A 13,456-nucleotide genomic window follows, 5' to 3' on the forward strand; every position below is an offset into this window, starting at 1 on the left:
CCTGGTCTACAAAGGGAGTTCAGGACAGCTAAGGCTATGCAGAGAAACCCTGTCTCGGAAAAAAAAAAAAAAGGAGTCTCTCAGATGATTAAACTTAGTGAACTAGCAAATGTTCCCCAAAAATCTAGGCTTCTAAATGTTTTTAAATTGACACAATAAGTCTAGAGCTATGTATCAATCTCTAATACAAAGGTATTGGAATGAAAGACACTATCAGTGAAAATCAATGATTCTGTCACAGACCACCTGAATATAATCATACCTGTTCTAATATCGGAGAACTGGAGAAAATTTAGTATTTTCTCATTAATTGTCTCCATGATGAGAAGATGAGTGTTTGTTCATTAATTCTGAAATCTGAAGTAATAAGTTCTGGGGATAGTTTTTTCAATTGATGCTGCCCCAAATGTAGGTCTCTGTTCACTTCCCTCAAAGTCTTGGTATAATTGCACAGAAATAGTTATGTGAATCAGTTTATTACACACACACATTCATTTGTTTGAATATGTGTTTCTCACTGTGTATTTCTGTTTCTAAGTGTGTTTCTGTGTATCTGTGTGTATTTCTGTGTTGATATGTGTGTGCACAGATGTATGTGTGTGTGTGTGTGTGTTTCTGTGCATCTGTTTGTAGAAATGAGCATAAGTTGTCTGTGCTTCAATGCCCATGTGTATGTTTGTCTCTGTCTTTGTGTATGTCTCTGATTGTATTTGTCAGTGCATGTGTCTGTGTGTTCTGTGAGTTTCCGTATATTGGCTTGCACATATGTATATCTCTTGCTATGTGTGTGTGCCTATGTGTTTGTGTTTCTGTCTGTCTCTCTTTTGATATTGTGAGCGTAAATGTGTTTTACGCTCTGTGTGAGTCTCTCTTTGTGAGTGTTTGTATCTCATTATGTCTCCCTAGGTGTATTTGTCTGTGCATGTGTGTGTCTACGTATGTGTTTGGTATATTTCTGTACTTGTGTGTCTGTTTGGGTGTATATGTTTGTCTGTGCTTGTATGCTCAGATGTGTTTCTGGACATGTATGTTAGTGTGTGTGTAAACAAATATGTGGCTATATTATGTGAGTATCTCTATATAGATGTAAGTCTCTCTGTGTGCAGATGCATGTCTGTGTGTGTGTGTGTGTTGCACATCTATGTTTGATGTATGTGTGCTTGTCTATGCTTGTGTTTCTTAGTTTCCTTTCAGTGAACTAAAATTCTACAAATATTATGACAAATTAATATATCATATTGATTTCATTGAGATTTTCCACCTGATACCTTCAGTAAAATTGCATTTCAGATGAAACCATCATACATTTTTTCCAATCAGTGAAGAGTATATAGATTATATAATACTGCTTGTTTTTCAGATGCACTCCTTGATGAGAAAGACCCACTTCACTAGTCCTAATGGAGACAAAGTGACCATGAACCAGAAAGAAAAACTTCAGAAAGAATATGACGTTTTCTACATTTGGAATCTCCCACCTGATTTTGAACTTAAGGTGAAGATAGGAAAGTTTAGCCTAGATTTTCCGCCTGGTCAACAGCTCTGTTTATCTGGAGACATGCTAGAGTGGGCCACAGGAAGTCGACAGGTGGGTTTATAGAACTATACTGATTTCCATTACAAAGCAGTAAACACTGTGTGTTTAGTTGATCCATTTATGCTTTTTTTATTAATTAGTGAAATGAAATAAATTGTCACATAAGGAACCTACTTCTAGCCGGGCGTTGGTGGCGCACGCCTTTAATCCCAGCACTCGGGAGGCAGAGGCAGGCGGATCACTGTGAGTTCGAGGCCAGCCTGGTCTACAAAGCGAGTCCAGGACAGCCAAGGCTACATGGAGAAACCCTGTCTCGAAAAACCAAAAAAATAAATAAATAAAATTTTAAAAAGGTACCTACTTCTAGTCTCCTACGTTACATTTCTTACTTTCACTATTTTATTTATTTATTTTTTTTTTTTTTGGTTTTTCGAGACAGGGTTTCTCTGTGTAGCCTTGGCCATCCTGGACTCACTTTGTAGACCAGGCTGGCCTCGAACTCACAGCGATCCGCCTGCCTCTGCCTCCCGAGTGCTGGGATTAAAGGCATGCGCCACCACGCCCGGCACTTTCACTATTTTGATGTGACTTTTTATTAATTCTTTGAGGAGTTCGTGCAATAGATACAGTGTATTTTATTATAATGGAAACTGTGTTTTTGTTTCTTTTAATATGAATATAAAACAACTTTTGACCACTCACTTAAAATATTTCCAGTAAAGTGAGCAATAGACTCATGGTACCATTCTCAATACTATATAGTGATTTCCTTACTTATTATGAATCTCTGATAAAAGAAAAAAAACAAGTTGAAGAGACTGAGACTAACTATAATGACGGAGTAAATTTTTTTTTTAAAGATTTATTTATTTATTATTATGTGTACAGATCTCTGCCTGCATGTACATCTGCTGGCCAGAAGAGGGCGCCAAGTCACATTATAGATGACAACATGTGGTTGCTGGGAATTGAACTCAGGACCTCCGGAAGAGCAGTCAGTGCTCTTAACCTCTGAGCCATCTCTCCAGCCCATGGTGGAGTAAATTAAAAAACACAAAGGCATTAGAAGACAAACTCATCGTTTCTTTTACTTTTAATTCTTTTTTAAAATTTAAATTTTTTTATTTTATTCATTTTACATTCCAGCCTTAGCCCCCTCCCTCATGTCCTTCCATGCCCACCTTCTCGCCTTCTTCCCGTTATGTCCCTTCCCTAGTCCTCAGAGAGGGGAACCCTTCTCCCCTATTCTCCTCTGTGATTTGACCAGGGGGAAGTGATCAAAGAGAAGACAACAGTTGTTTTGTTGTTTTGTTTTGTTTTGTTTTTATTACATATACAGTGTTCTACCTGTATATAACTCCTGCAGCCCAGAAGAGGGCACCAGATCTCATTACAGATGGCTGTGAGCCACCATGTGGTTGCTGGGAATTGAACTCAGGACCTCTGGAAGAACAGCAAGTGCTCTTAACCTCTGAGCCATCTCTCCAGCCCCCCCAGTTTTATTTTGTATGTTTGCTTAAGCCTTCTTACAGAGAATCCATAAATTATTAACACCTCTAATCATAAATTAATGTTTTTGTGGTACATATTAACTATTCTCTGAATTATAACTTTGTATTTTCTTTCTCTTTTATATGTGTATGGGTTTTCTGTCTGCATATATGTCCATGCACCACTGGCGTATGTCATGTATATGGACATTAGAAGAGCGATACAAGCCGGGCATGGTGGCTCACGCCTTTAATCCCAGCACTCGGGAGGCAGAGGCAGGCGGATCGCTGTGAGTTCAAGGCCCTCCTGGTCTACAAAGTCAGTCCAGGACGGCCAAGGCTACACAGAGAAACCCTGTCTCAAAAAACCAAAAAAAAAAAAAAGAAGAGCGATACAAATTCCTGGGAATGTGAGACAGCTTAGATATGCAAACTGGGTTCAATAATCAATTGTTATTGACAGTTTGTCCATGCCTCAGCTCTGAATTATGCCATGTAAAGAAACTGTTCACTACAGTATCCTTGCTTGGTCCTCTTAATTGTTGTATAGTTCATTCAAACTGATGAAGTGGTGTCTAGTTTCCTTCTCTATATTTGGAAGTATTGGTAGTAATACATTTTTTTGCTGTGCAGAAATTTGTGAAGAAAAAAATTCCATCATAGCTCCAAGGTATGTTATAGGTGTGAATTCTGGTGTGGTTGGTGTTAAAGTGTTCTATTTGAACTACACAACTGCAAAGTTGTTTAAATTTTAAAGAGGTTAAGTCCAGAAGTTTATTTTAAATGATATCTCAGGTTGCTCATGTACTGTGACATTTGCAGTTAATAGTCCTTCTCAGAGTGATGAGGGGAGACATTGTTAGGCAAAGGAACACATGATCTGAAATTTAGCTACTGAGATATATATCCATTCAATGGGAGCTGTGAAATCTCACCTGTGTTCTAAACACAGTTTGATTGAGCATTACAAAACATGCACCGGAATAATGCTCAATACTAAAGAAATATAGAACCATTGCTCTGCTCCTAGATATGCATATGAGGACACATGCAGAAACAAACAAACATAAAAATGATGATATCAAATCTACCTAGCTCAAAATGTTACAGTCATAGTCTTAAATGCGAGTATGTTCAATGATATGCTTAATATATGATTCAAAGAATGATTATTAGAATGCTCTATGAAGCCGGGCATGGTGGCGCATGCCTTTAATCCTAGCACTCGGGAGGCAGAGGCAGGTGGATCGCTGTGAGTTCGAGGCCAGCCTGGTCTACAAAGTGAGTCCAGGACAGCCAAGGCTACACAGAGAAACCCTGTCTCAAAAAAAAAAAAAAAAAAAGAATGCTCTATGAAAAGTGAGAAGAGGAGATATAAATTACCTCTGGAAGGATACAAGGGGTCACAAAAAGGAACATAAAATAAGTCTTTGAAAAAAGGATATGAAAAAGGACTCCCAGGCCGGGCGGTGGTGGCGCACGCCTTTAATCCCAGCACTTGGGAGGCAGAGGCAGGTGGATCGCTGTGAGTTCGAGGCCAGCCTGGTCTACAAAGTGAGTCTAGGACAGCCAAGGCTACACAGAGAGACCTTGTCTCGGAAAAAAAAAAAAAGAACTCCTATGAAGGTACAAAATAATAAAAATATTCAAACAAAAAAATATGTAAAGGAATGAAATAAAATTCTAAGTAAAAAGTCTCACCAAAACAACAGTTCAAGATAAAGACAGAAAAAAATAAAAATAAAAAATAAAAAAAAGATAAAGACAGGCTCACAAAGCTTGAAATTATGCATAAGTATTAGAAAATTCAGACTATAACAAAGATAAAACACTACAGAAGATTCAACATATAGGAGACCAAGAGTTTCTGATTAAAAGATCAAATTTACAATCCAGGGTCACATGGGGAAAAGAAGGACACACTCAACTCATCAACATATATCCAGTAAAATGTAATCATGCATTTCAAGTGAGATGTGTGCCCATCAAGAAATAATAGTCATTTAAATAGCAAACATTCAAAATCAGTAAATTGGCATATTTAACTTAAAAATTATTTTGTAACAAAGACATAAACTTGAAGGCTGCAGTACAGAAGACTGTGTCATAGCAAGTTCCCATCTGTATATCAGTCAATGTCACTATGGACATTCTTACAGGAGGAGAGTAAGAGTGATGTATTTCAAACATTTAACAGCCAGCCACAGTAACTAAAACAGAAAAGTTATTCCTCATAATAGAAGGATACAGAACAGAGTTCAATAATAGACACAATCACAAGAATTTAGAAGCACTGAACAATTACCATGAAAGATGCTAGTTGAACCACTTCACATGATGAATGCAAGGATCAAAGGAACACATAGAAAGCACTAAGCTCCAGACAAAAGCAACTATTAGAAAACTATCAGATACTACAATATCGACAAATAGGCAATATTCACCAAATAATTTACAATAATAATTTAACGTTAAAAATCACATTCTCTAATAAATATCCATAGACCACAAGATTGGTTCAATAAAAAAACAACAACAACAAAACCCCAAAAATTTCTTAGTCACTTCCACGGGAAAAATGTTATCTGTAACCTGATTCCTTCTATAAAAATGAGCGTGATACATTGTTATGAAATGGAAACAAACAAACAAACAAAAAACCCACCAGAACATTCACTTTGATGGACATGGACGGAATAACTCTTAAATAAACACCTGTCAAGACAATTCAACAAGACACCACAAGTCTATTACACCCAAGAAATGCAATCGTTAAAAAAAAATAAAATAAAATAAAAATCAAGAAATGCAATCATGATTCAAAAATGCAGATCAATTCAATGAGATACATCATGTAAATACACTCTAAGATGGAATAATATGATTATAGAAAAATATTCATAAATGTATTATGAAGAAGTCCATCATCCATTCAGAGTAAATAAAGAAACATGTTGGAATACAAAGAACAAGTCATGTCTTGACAGAATAGGATTTTTTGTTTGTTTGTTTGTTTGTTTTTCGAAACAGGGTTTCTCTGTGTAGCCTTGGCTGTCCTGGACTCACTTTGTAGACCAGGCTGGCCTCGAACTCACAGCGATCCGCCTGCCTCTGCCTCCCGAGTGCTGGGATTAAAGGCGTGCGCCACCACGCCCGGCCCAGAATAAGATTTTTAATGGCAAACAGATGGCAAGCATTTTATGGCAAGTTGGAGATAAAAAAAAATTTTTTTTAATTCTATTAAAATCAGAATGAAGCCAGGTATGTGTGGTGCATGTTTTAAAACAAACAGTTTGTTGACAGATTTAGAAAATTCTCTGTTGATAGGTGACCAGTTTGACCTAGATAGCCAATCCAAGGATGGCAGTGTGACGTCAAGACCACGCCTTAAAATATTGAACAGAAATGGGACAGCAATATGCAGTGTCTCCACTCATCTTCCAAATGGTCATTAAAATCTTACCAAGGGCCTAGCTGGAGATTGGGATAGATACTGGGACTTCCTACTGGGACTCTCGGTGAGAGAGGTAAGGAAGAGTGGGAAAATAGAAGGATCCAGAGGGTCCTAGAAACCTACAAGAAGACCAATAAGGCCAGGTTGGGCAGCTAAAAATGCTGTACAAACCAAGGACAATGCATGCAGTAAACCAAGAACCCCTATCCAGATCTAGACAGTGGACACCACATTCTCCACAACTGTGTGGATAGGAGGGACTGACTCAGACATGAACTCTGGTGTCCCCTATTTGACCACTTCCCCTTGATGGGGAGACCTGGTGACAATCAGAGGAAAAGTAAGCAGGCTACCAGGAAGAGGCCTGATAGGGTGTGATCTTATAGTGGGGTGCAAGGTCCCCTTCTGTCACAGACCTAGGGAAGGGGAATAAGATGAAAGAGGGAGGGATGGGGGAACGGGAAGATACAAGTGAGGGGATTAAAAAAATGAAATGTAATCTGAATAAATTACTCAAATTAAAAAAAAATGTTACCAAGTGCCAAAATAAATGTGAAAATATGTTATGAAAAGAGAGAAAGTAATGTCCCCTGTTCTAGATAGGGAGTTGAGGTATCCCAATGCTACAGAGTGAGATCCTGTTTCACAACCACCACAGCAAAAGGAAGCATTCTAGTTAAGTGTATACGTAGAGAACATGACATGAACATGTGTGCCAATGACAATGTGGTCACCACCGCCCGGCCTCAACTGTGTTTTTTCTTTACACTACATTTGTGAAGATTTGCAGTCTTAATTTACTGGAGGATGTGTTTGTTATCTGAGACTTGAGGAGATATTTCCCCTGTTTTAGATGTGCTTTCGTCATGCCTTGCCAAGTCGTTGCCTTGATTAAACTTTGGCCATGAGCACAGTGAGGAAGAGACGTTGATTTGGCTCGTGGGTTATAGACAACAGAAGACAAGGATGGAATTTGGAGACTGAAACTAAAGCACAGGCCCTTGAGAGAACACTGCTTACTGGTTTGCTCTGTGTCATTTCTCACACATGCTTGCCTAGCAACAGCATTGCCTAGTAGACTGGGCATGCTTACAATGAATACCAAATAATAAAATGCATTAGTGTTAGAAAGACAGGCTATTCTGATAGGGAGAATTTCTCAGGTAAGGTTCATTCCATGTTCTCTATCTTTTTACTGGACTTTGTGTCAGCTTGATGTAAATCAGCAAGAAAACCAGGTAGCATCTCTGTAGTGTTTGCAAAAAGTACTCTAAAATTCTGTTTCCATAATGTCTAAAATTTGGTAAAGAACTCCACTTTTCATCAACTTGTTTTAATATATTCACATGTTTAGCATTATACAAAGTACCAAGTGACATGTGGTTCCTCAGCTTCTGTATATAAAATAAGCTTATTGATATCTCAACATCCTAATATAATATAGTTATGGATGAAGTGGTAAAGCTCAATATGTATCTTATTTCCTCAGATGCTGCCCTCTGTATGCAGCACTGATTGTGGTGCTGGATTCAGAAAATTCAGGCAGGAGGGAATGCCAGCCTGCTGTTTTATTTGTATCCACTGCCCGGAAAATGAAATTTCTAATGGAACAAGTGAGTGTTTGCTGCTGTGATAAACTTTACATTGATAATCCTCTCAACAAACAAAGGGATGCTGAAGGAGTCTAAAAGGCAACTACAAAAATAAAATATACCATTTCCTCCATTAGCAGTCACAGGAATACAAACACTAACAATGTCACAACAACAACAAAAAAAAACCCTTCTACCTAGATGTACGTTTTTATTCAATTTATGTCACATCATAATTTCTCAAAGAAACAAAATCAAACTGTAGTGTGAGCACATTCTGTATGATATCTGTCCTTGTTATTAATTTCCCCTATAACTACATACGTGGCAGATTCCAGTCATGAATTTTTTAAATGTGCATTTATTCTTTTTGCATGTATATCTGGGTCCCTACATATGTTTATGTACACCAATCGAACAGAGGACAGAATATGGCACCAGAACTGACGGACTGTGCAATGGAGGTGCTAGAAACCAAGTCTGTGTCGTTAGAAAAATTAGTATAGAGATCAAAAAATTACCTATAAAATTATCAGAAACTGCTGAGTATGACACAGAATCTGTGTGTGCTATGTAGAGCCCCATTTTATTTTATTTTATTTTATTTTATTTTTGGTTTTTCGAGACAGGGTTTCTCTGTGTAGCCCTGGCTGTTCTGGACTCACTTTGTAGACCAGGCTGGCCTTGAACTCACAGCGATCCGCCTGCCTCTGCCTCCCGAGTGCTGGGATTAAAGGCGTGCGCCACCTCGCCCAGCTCAAGCCCCATTTTCTTTTTCCCCCTTTTTATTATAATTTATTCTCATTACACCCCAATTGTTATTCCCTCACCCGTTTTCAAATCTCTGATGTGATTTGTTTCTAGGAAGGTGAGGATAATTGTTGACACATGGTTTACAAAATATAAGGAATCTTATGTAAAATATTTTATAAATAGCACCCAATTAATAATTTCATGAAATAATATCTTAGAATGGTTTTGTACTGAAAGCAATTAGTCACAAACAGTAACATTTTACTGTAACCTATAAACCCAGTTTAGTAAAATGATTATATATTTATGTTTGGCTAAATGCAAATGGACAATGAATAGTTTTTCCACATTTGCCTGTCATACTGTGCAATGAAATTAAGTTCTTAAAAGACATTTCTGGAGCCGGGCGTGGTGGCGCACGCCTTTAATCCCAGCCCTTGGAAGGCAGAGGCAGGCGAATCGCTGTGAGTTCGAGGCCAGCCTGGTCTACAAAGCGAGTCCAGGACAGCCAAAGCCACACAGAGAAACCCTGTCTCAAAAAACCAAAAAAAAAAAAAAAAAAGACATTTCTGGCCAATAAGATGGCCCAACATTTAAATCATTTGCCTCTAAGACTGATAGCTGGCGTTCATCCCCAGGACCCATAGAGTAAGAGGAGGCAAAGAACTCTCAGAAATGGCTTCTGACATCTATGCACTCAAATCACATCCATAATTATTAAACAAACTGTAATAAAATTGTAAATGAATAAGAGCCAATGGTAATTACAGCAATAAATAGAAAAATATAAATATTATTTATAGGTGTGTGTGTGTTGTGTGGGTATGTGTATATAAGGGCAGATGCAGGTGAGAGGCAACTAATACCTCTATAGTTAATTTGCAGGCAGTTGTGAAACACCTCACATGGGTTCTGGGGACTGAGCTCAGGTGTTCTGCAAAAGCAGAACATTTGCTTCACAGCTCAGCTAACTTTGCAACACTTTAGGTAAATTAACTAGTTACAGCTGCCCATAAATACATTGTTCTACATAAAAAGACTTAAAAACCAGGAAGCACATCTTAACTCTGTGCAACTATCTAATGAATCAGCATAATCCCAATGAAATTTCCTACCATTGCCATTTCAGAAGAGCATATTGTGAGTGAGGTGGTTTGTTCCACACACAAAAACATGGATCACTGGTTGGGCATGGTGGCACACGCCTTTAATCCCAGCACTCAGAAGGCAGAGGCAGGAGGATCGCTGTGAGTTTGAGGCCAGCCTGGTCCACAAAGAAAGTCCAGGACAGCCAAGGTTACACAGAGAAACCCTGTCTCAAAAAAAACAAAAAAAAAATGTAGGTCATTTTTGTATGTGGGCTTTTTGTTTTACTCTTTTCATGCTGCTTATCAATATATATATATATATATTTACCTCAGAGTATATTCACAGAGTCTGGGTCTCAAGAGATTGAAATGAGGGAAGTGGGAATGTGATGGATGCTTCCCATGAAGGTGGAGTCAAGATGAAGGGCTTTGTAGTGCTCAGTCTGTAGAGAGGTTTCTTTTTTTTTTTTTTTTTTTTTTTTTTTTTTTTTGGTTTTTCGAGACAGGGTCTCTCTGTGTAGCCTTGGCTGTCCTGGACTCACTTTGTAGACCGGGCTAGCCTCGAACTCACAGCGATCTGCCTGCCTCTGCCTCCCGAGTGCTAGGATTAAAGGCGTGTGCCACCACGCCCGGCCTTGTAGAGAGGTTTCTACCTTCAGTGATAGAGCTAATGCTTCTCATGATCAAGACTCAAGAATTCTTTCTCAACACTGCCAGATTAGAACATAAATAAGGACATATTTAATAAGGACATATTTGTCATTGTTTTGTATTTTTTACAATGTTCAAACCTTTTTTTTTTTTTTTTTTTTTTTTTGGTTTTTTGAGACAGGGTCTCTCTGTGTAGCCTTGGCTATTCTAGACTCACTTTGTAGACAAGGCTGGCCTCGAACTCACAGCGATCCGCCTGCCTCTGCCTCCCAAGTGCTGGGGTTAAAGGCGTGCGCCACCACCTCCCGGCCACTTTTCAAACATTTATATTGCATTTGTACACTGGTAAACTTTACTTCTCTTTTTTTTTTTTTTTTTTTGGTTTTTTGTTTTTTGTTTTGTTTTGTTTTGTTTTGTTTTTTGAAACAGGGTTTCTCTGTGTAGCCTTGGCTGTCCTGGAGTCGCTTTGTAGACCAGGCTGGCCTCGAACTCACAGTGATCCACCTGCCTCTGCCTCCCAAGTGCTGGGATTAAAGGCGTGTGCCGCCACCGCCCAGCTTATTTTACTGTTCTTTAGATACCATTATGTTCAGGCCAGGAACTAGAAAAGCTATCACGGTTCTTCCCCAAGCAGAAGACAGTCTCCATCTCTCATAAAGAAAGCATTAATTAAATTGTCCACTATTGAGTGGAGAGTGAGATCTGACTCTGACAGGAACTCTGGTGCCCCTTTTCTGACCACGTCCCCTGGATGGGGAGGCCTGGCGGCACTCAGAGGAAGGATAGCAAATTACCAAGAAGAGACTCGATACCCTATGAGCATATACAGGGGGAGGAGGACCCCTCAGTCACAGACATAGGGGAGGGGAGAAGGGGGGAGGTAAGAGGGAGAAAGGAATAGGAGGATACAAGGGAAGGGCTAACAATTGAGATATAATATGAATAAATTAATTTTAAAAATGAAAAAAAAATCAGTAAACTCAGGAGGCACTGAGTGCATGGGAAAGGAAATTTTAAAAGACACTCAGTCACGCTGTGGTTAATGAGTTTAGATTTTGTGAATTTACCAGATTCAGTTATTTCATGATAGCATCCAGAATGATGTAAGAAATCTGCTTTCTAGCTGGGCGTGGTGGCACACGCCTTTAATACCAGCACTCAGGAGGCAGAGGCAGGTGGATCACTGTGAGTTCGAGGCCAGCCTGGTCTACAAAGTGAGTCCAGGACAGTCAAGGCTACACAGAGAAACCCTGTCTTGAAACACAAAACAAAAAAAAAAAAATCTGCTTTCTGAAAACCTGGTAAATGATCTCACCAACACTGTAAAATAGACAAAATTTGCTTTGGTTTTTTTCTCTATAAAGATAATAAGAATTAATAAATAGGGGGGGCTGGAGAGATGGCTCAGAGGTTAAGAGCACTGACTGCTCTTCCAAAGGTCCTGAGTTCAGTTCCCAGCAACCACATGGTGGCTCACGACCATCTGTAATGAGATCTGGTGCCCTCTACTGACATGCAAGCTAATAAATAAATAAATCTTTAAAAAAAAAAAAGAATTAATAAATAGAAGCACTGTTGTACAGCAATGTCCTTCAATTATATTATGAGCAACCAAATGCAGGTATTTCAAAGATTCTCCAACAGATGTACTGAAATGTCTTACCAATAAACTGCTGAAGCTGTACTAACAAATCTGTCCTTTTTTCAATCAGACATGGATCAATGTGTGAAGTGTCCAGAGGACCAGTATGCCAACACAGAGCAGAATCACTGCATCCACAAAGCTGTGATCTTTCTGAGCTATGAAGACCCCTTAGGGATGGCTCTGGCCTTAATGGCCTTGGGCTTCTCTGCCCTCACAGCTCTGGTTCTTGGGGTATTTTTGAAGCACAATGACACAGCCATTGTGAAGGCCAATAACCATGCTCTCAGCTACATCTTACTCGTGTCACTCATGTTCTGTTTCCTCTGCTCCTTGCTCTTCATTGGCCACCCAAACTCAGTCTCCTGCATCCTGCAGCAAATCACATTTGGGATTGTATTCACTGTGGCTATTTCCAGTGTGTTGGCCAAAACAATCACAGTGGTTCTGGCTTTCAAAGTCACAGCTCCTGCAAGAAGGATGAGGTACATTCTGGTTTCAGGAACTCTTAACTACATCATTCCTCTCTGTACACTCATCCAAATTATTCTCTGTTCAATCTGGCTAGGAGCTTCTCCTCCCTCTGTTAATACTGATGCACACTCTGAGCATGGCCAGATTATTATTGTCTGCCACAAGGGTTCTGTTATAGCGTTTTACTGTGTCCTAGGATACTTAGGCTTCTTGGCCCTGGGAAGCTTCACTGTGGCTTTCTTGGCCAGGAACCTGCCTGACACATTCAATGAAGCCAAGTTCTTTACATTCAGCATGCTGGTGTTTTGCACTGTTTGGGTCACTTTCCTCCCTGTCTACCACAGCACCAAGGGCAAGGTCATGGTGGCTGTGGAGATTTTTTCCATCTTGTCTTCCACTGCAGGCATGCTGGGATGCATCTTTGTTCCCAAGTGCTACATAATTTTATTAAGGCCAGACAAAAATTCTCTTCAAAAGATCAGGGAGAAATAATATTCCTAAACTCATATTTTATGAATACTTTGTGTTAAATTAATTTATTCAATTTACATCCTGATTGTAGACCTCATCTTTTCTCTCCTTCCAGTCCTACCCTTCCCCCCTCTCTCCATCTCCCTCCCCTATGCCTTGGATTAGTGGAGACCACCTTCCTATGCACCCCAGCTCTCCAAGTTGCATCAGGACTGACCATGTCCTCTTCCCCTGGGGCCTAGATAGATAGTCCCACAAGGAGGAAGTGATCAAAAATCTGGCATCACAATCCGTGTCAGTAACA

General features: G+C 39.3%; 1 protein-coding gene across 1 annotated transcript; it reads left to right on the top strand.

Moving 5' to 3' along the window:
* Positions 1-1,372: 1,372 nt before the first annotated feature.
* Positions 1,373-13,173, top strand: LOC311590780 (vomeronasal type-2 receptor 116-like; the record flags this gene model as incomplete). The annotated part of the gene is made up of 3 exons (XM_084770041.1): positions 1,373-1,588; positions 7,971-8,094; positions 12,278-13,173. 3 exons carry the CDS (start codon positions 1,373-1,375, stop codon positions 13,171-13,173), a joined length of 1,236 nt encoding a protein of 411 aa, XP_084626167.1.
* Between the last annotated feature and the right edge of the window lie 283 nt (positions 13,174-13,456).

The sequence above is a fragment of the Acomys minous genome (genome assembly GCF_964271855.1).
Source record: "Acomys minous genome assembly, chromosome: 20".
In the NCBI taxonomy this organism is placed as follows: domain Eukaryota; kingdom Metazoa; phylum Chordata; class Mammalia; order Rodentia; family Muridae; genus Acomys; species Acomys minous.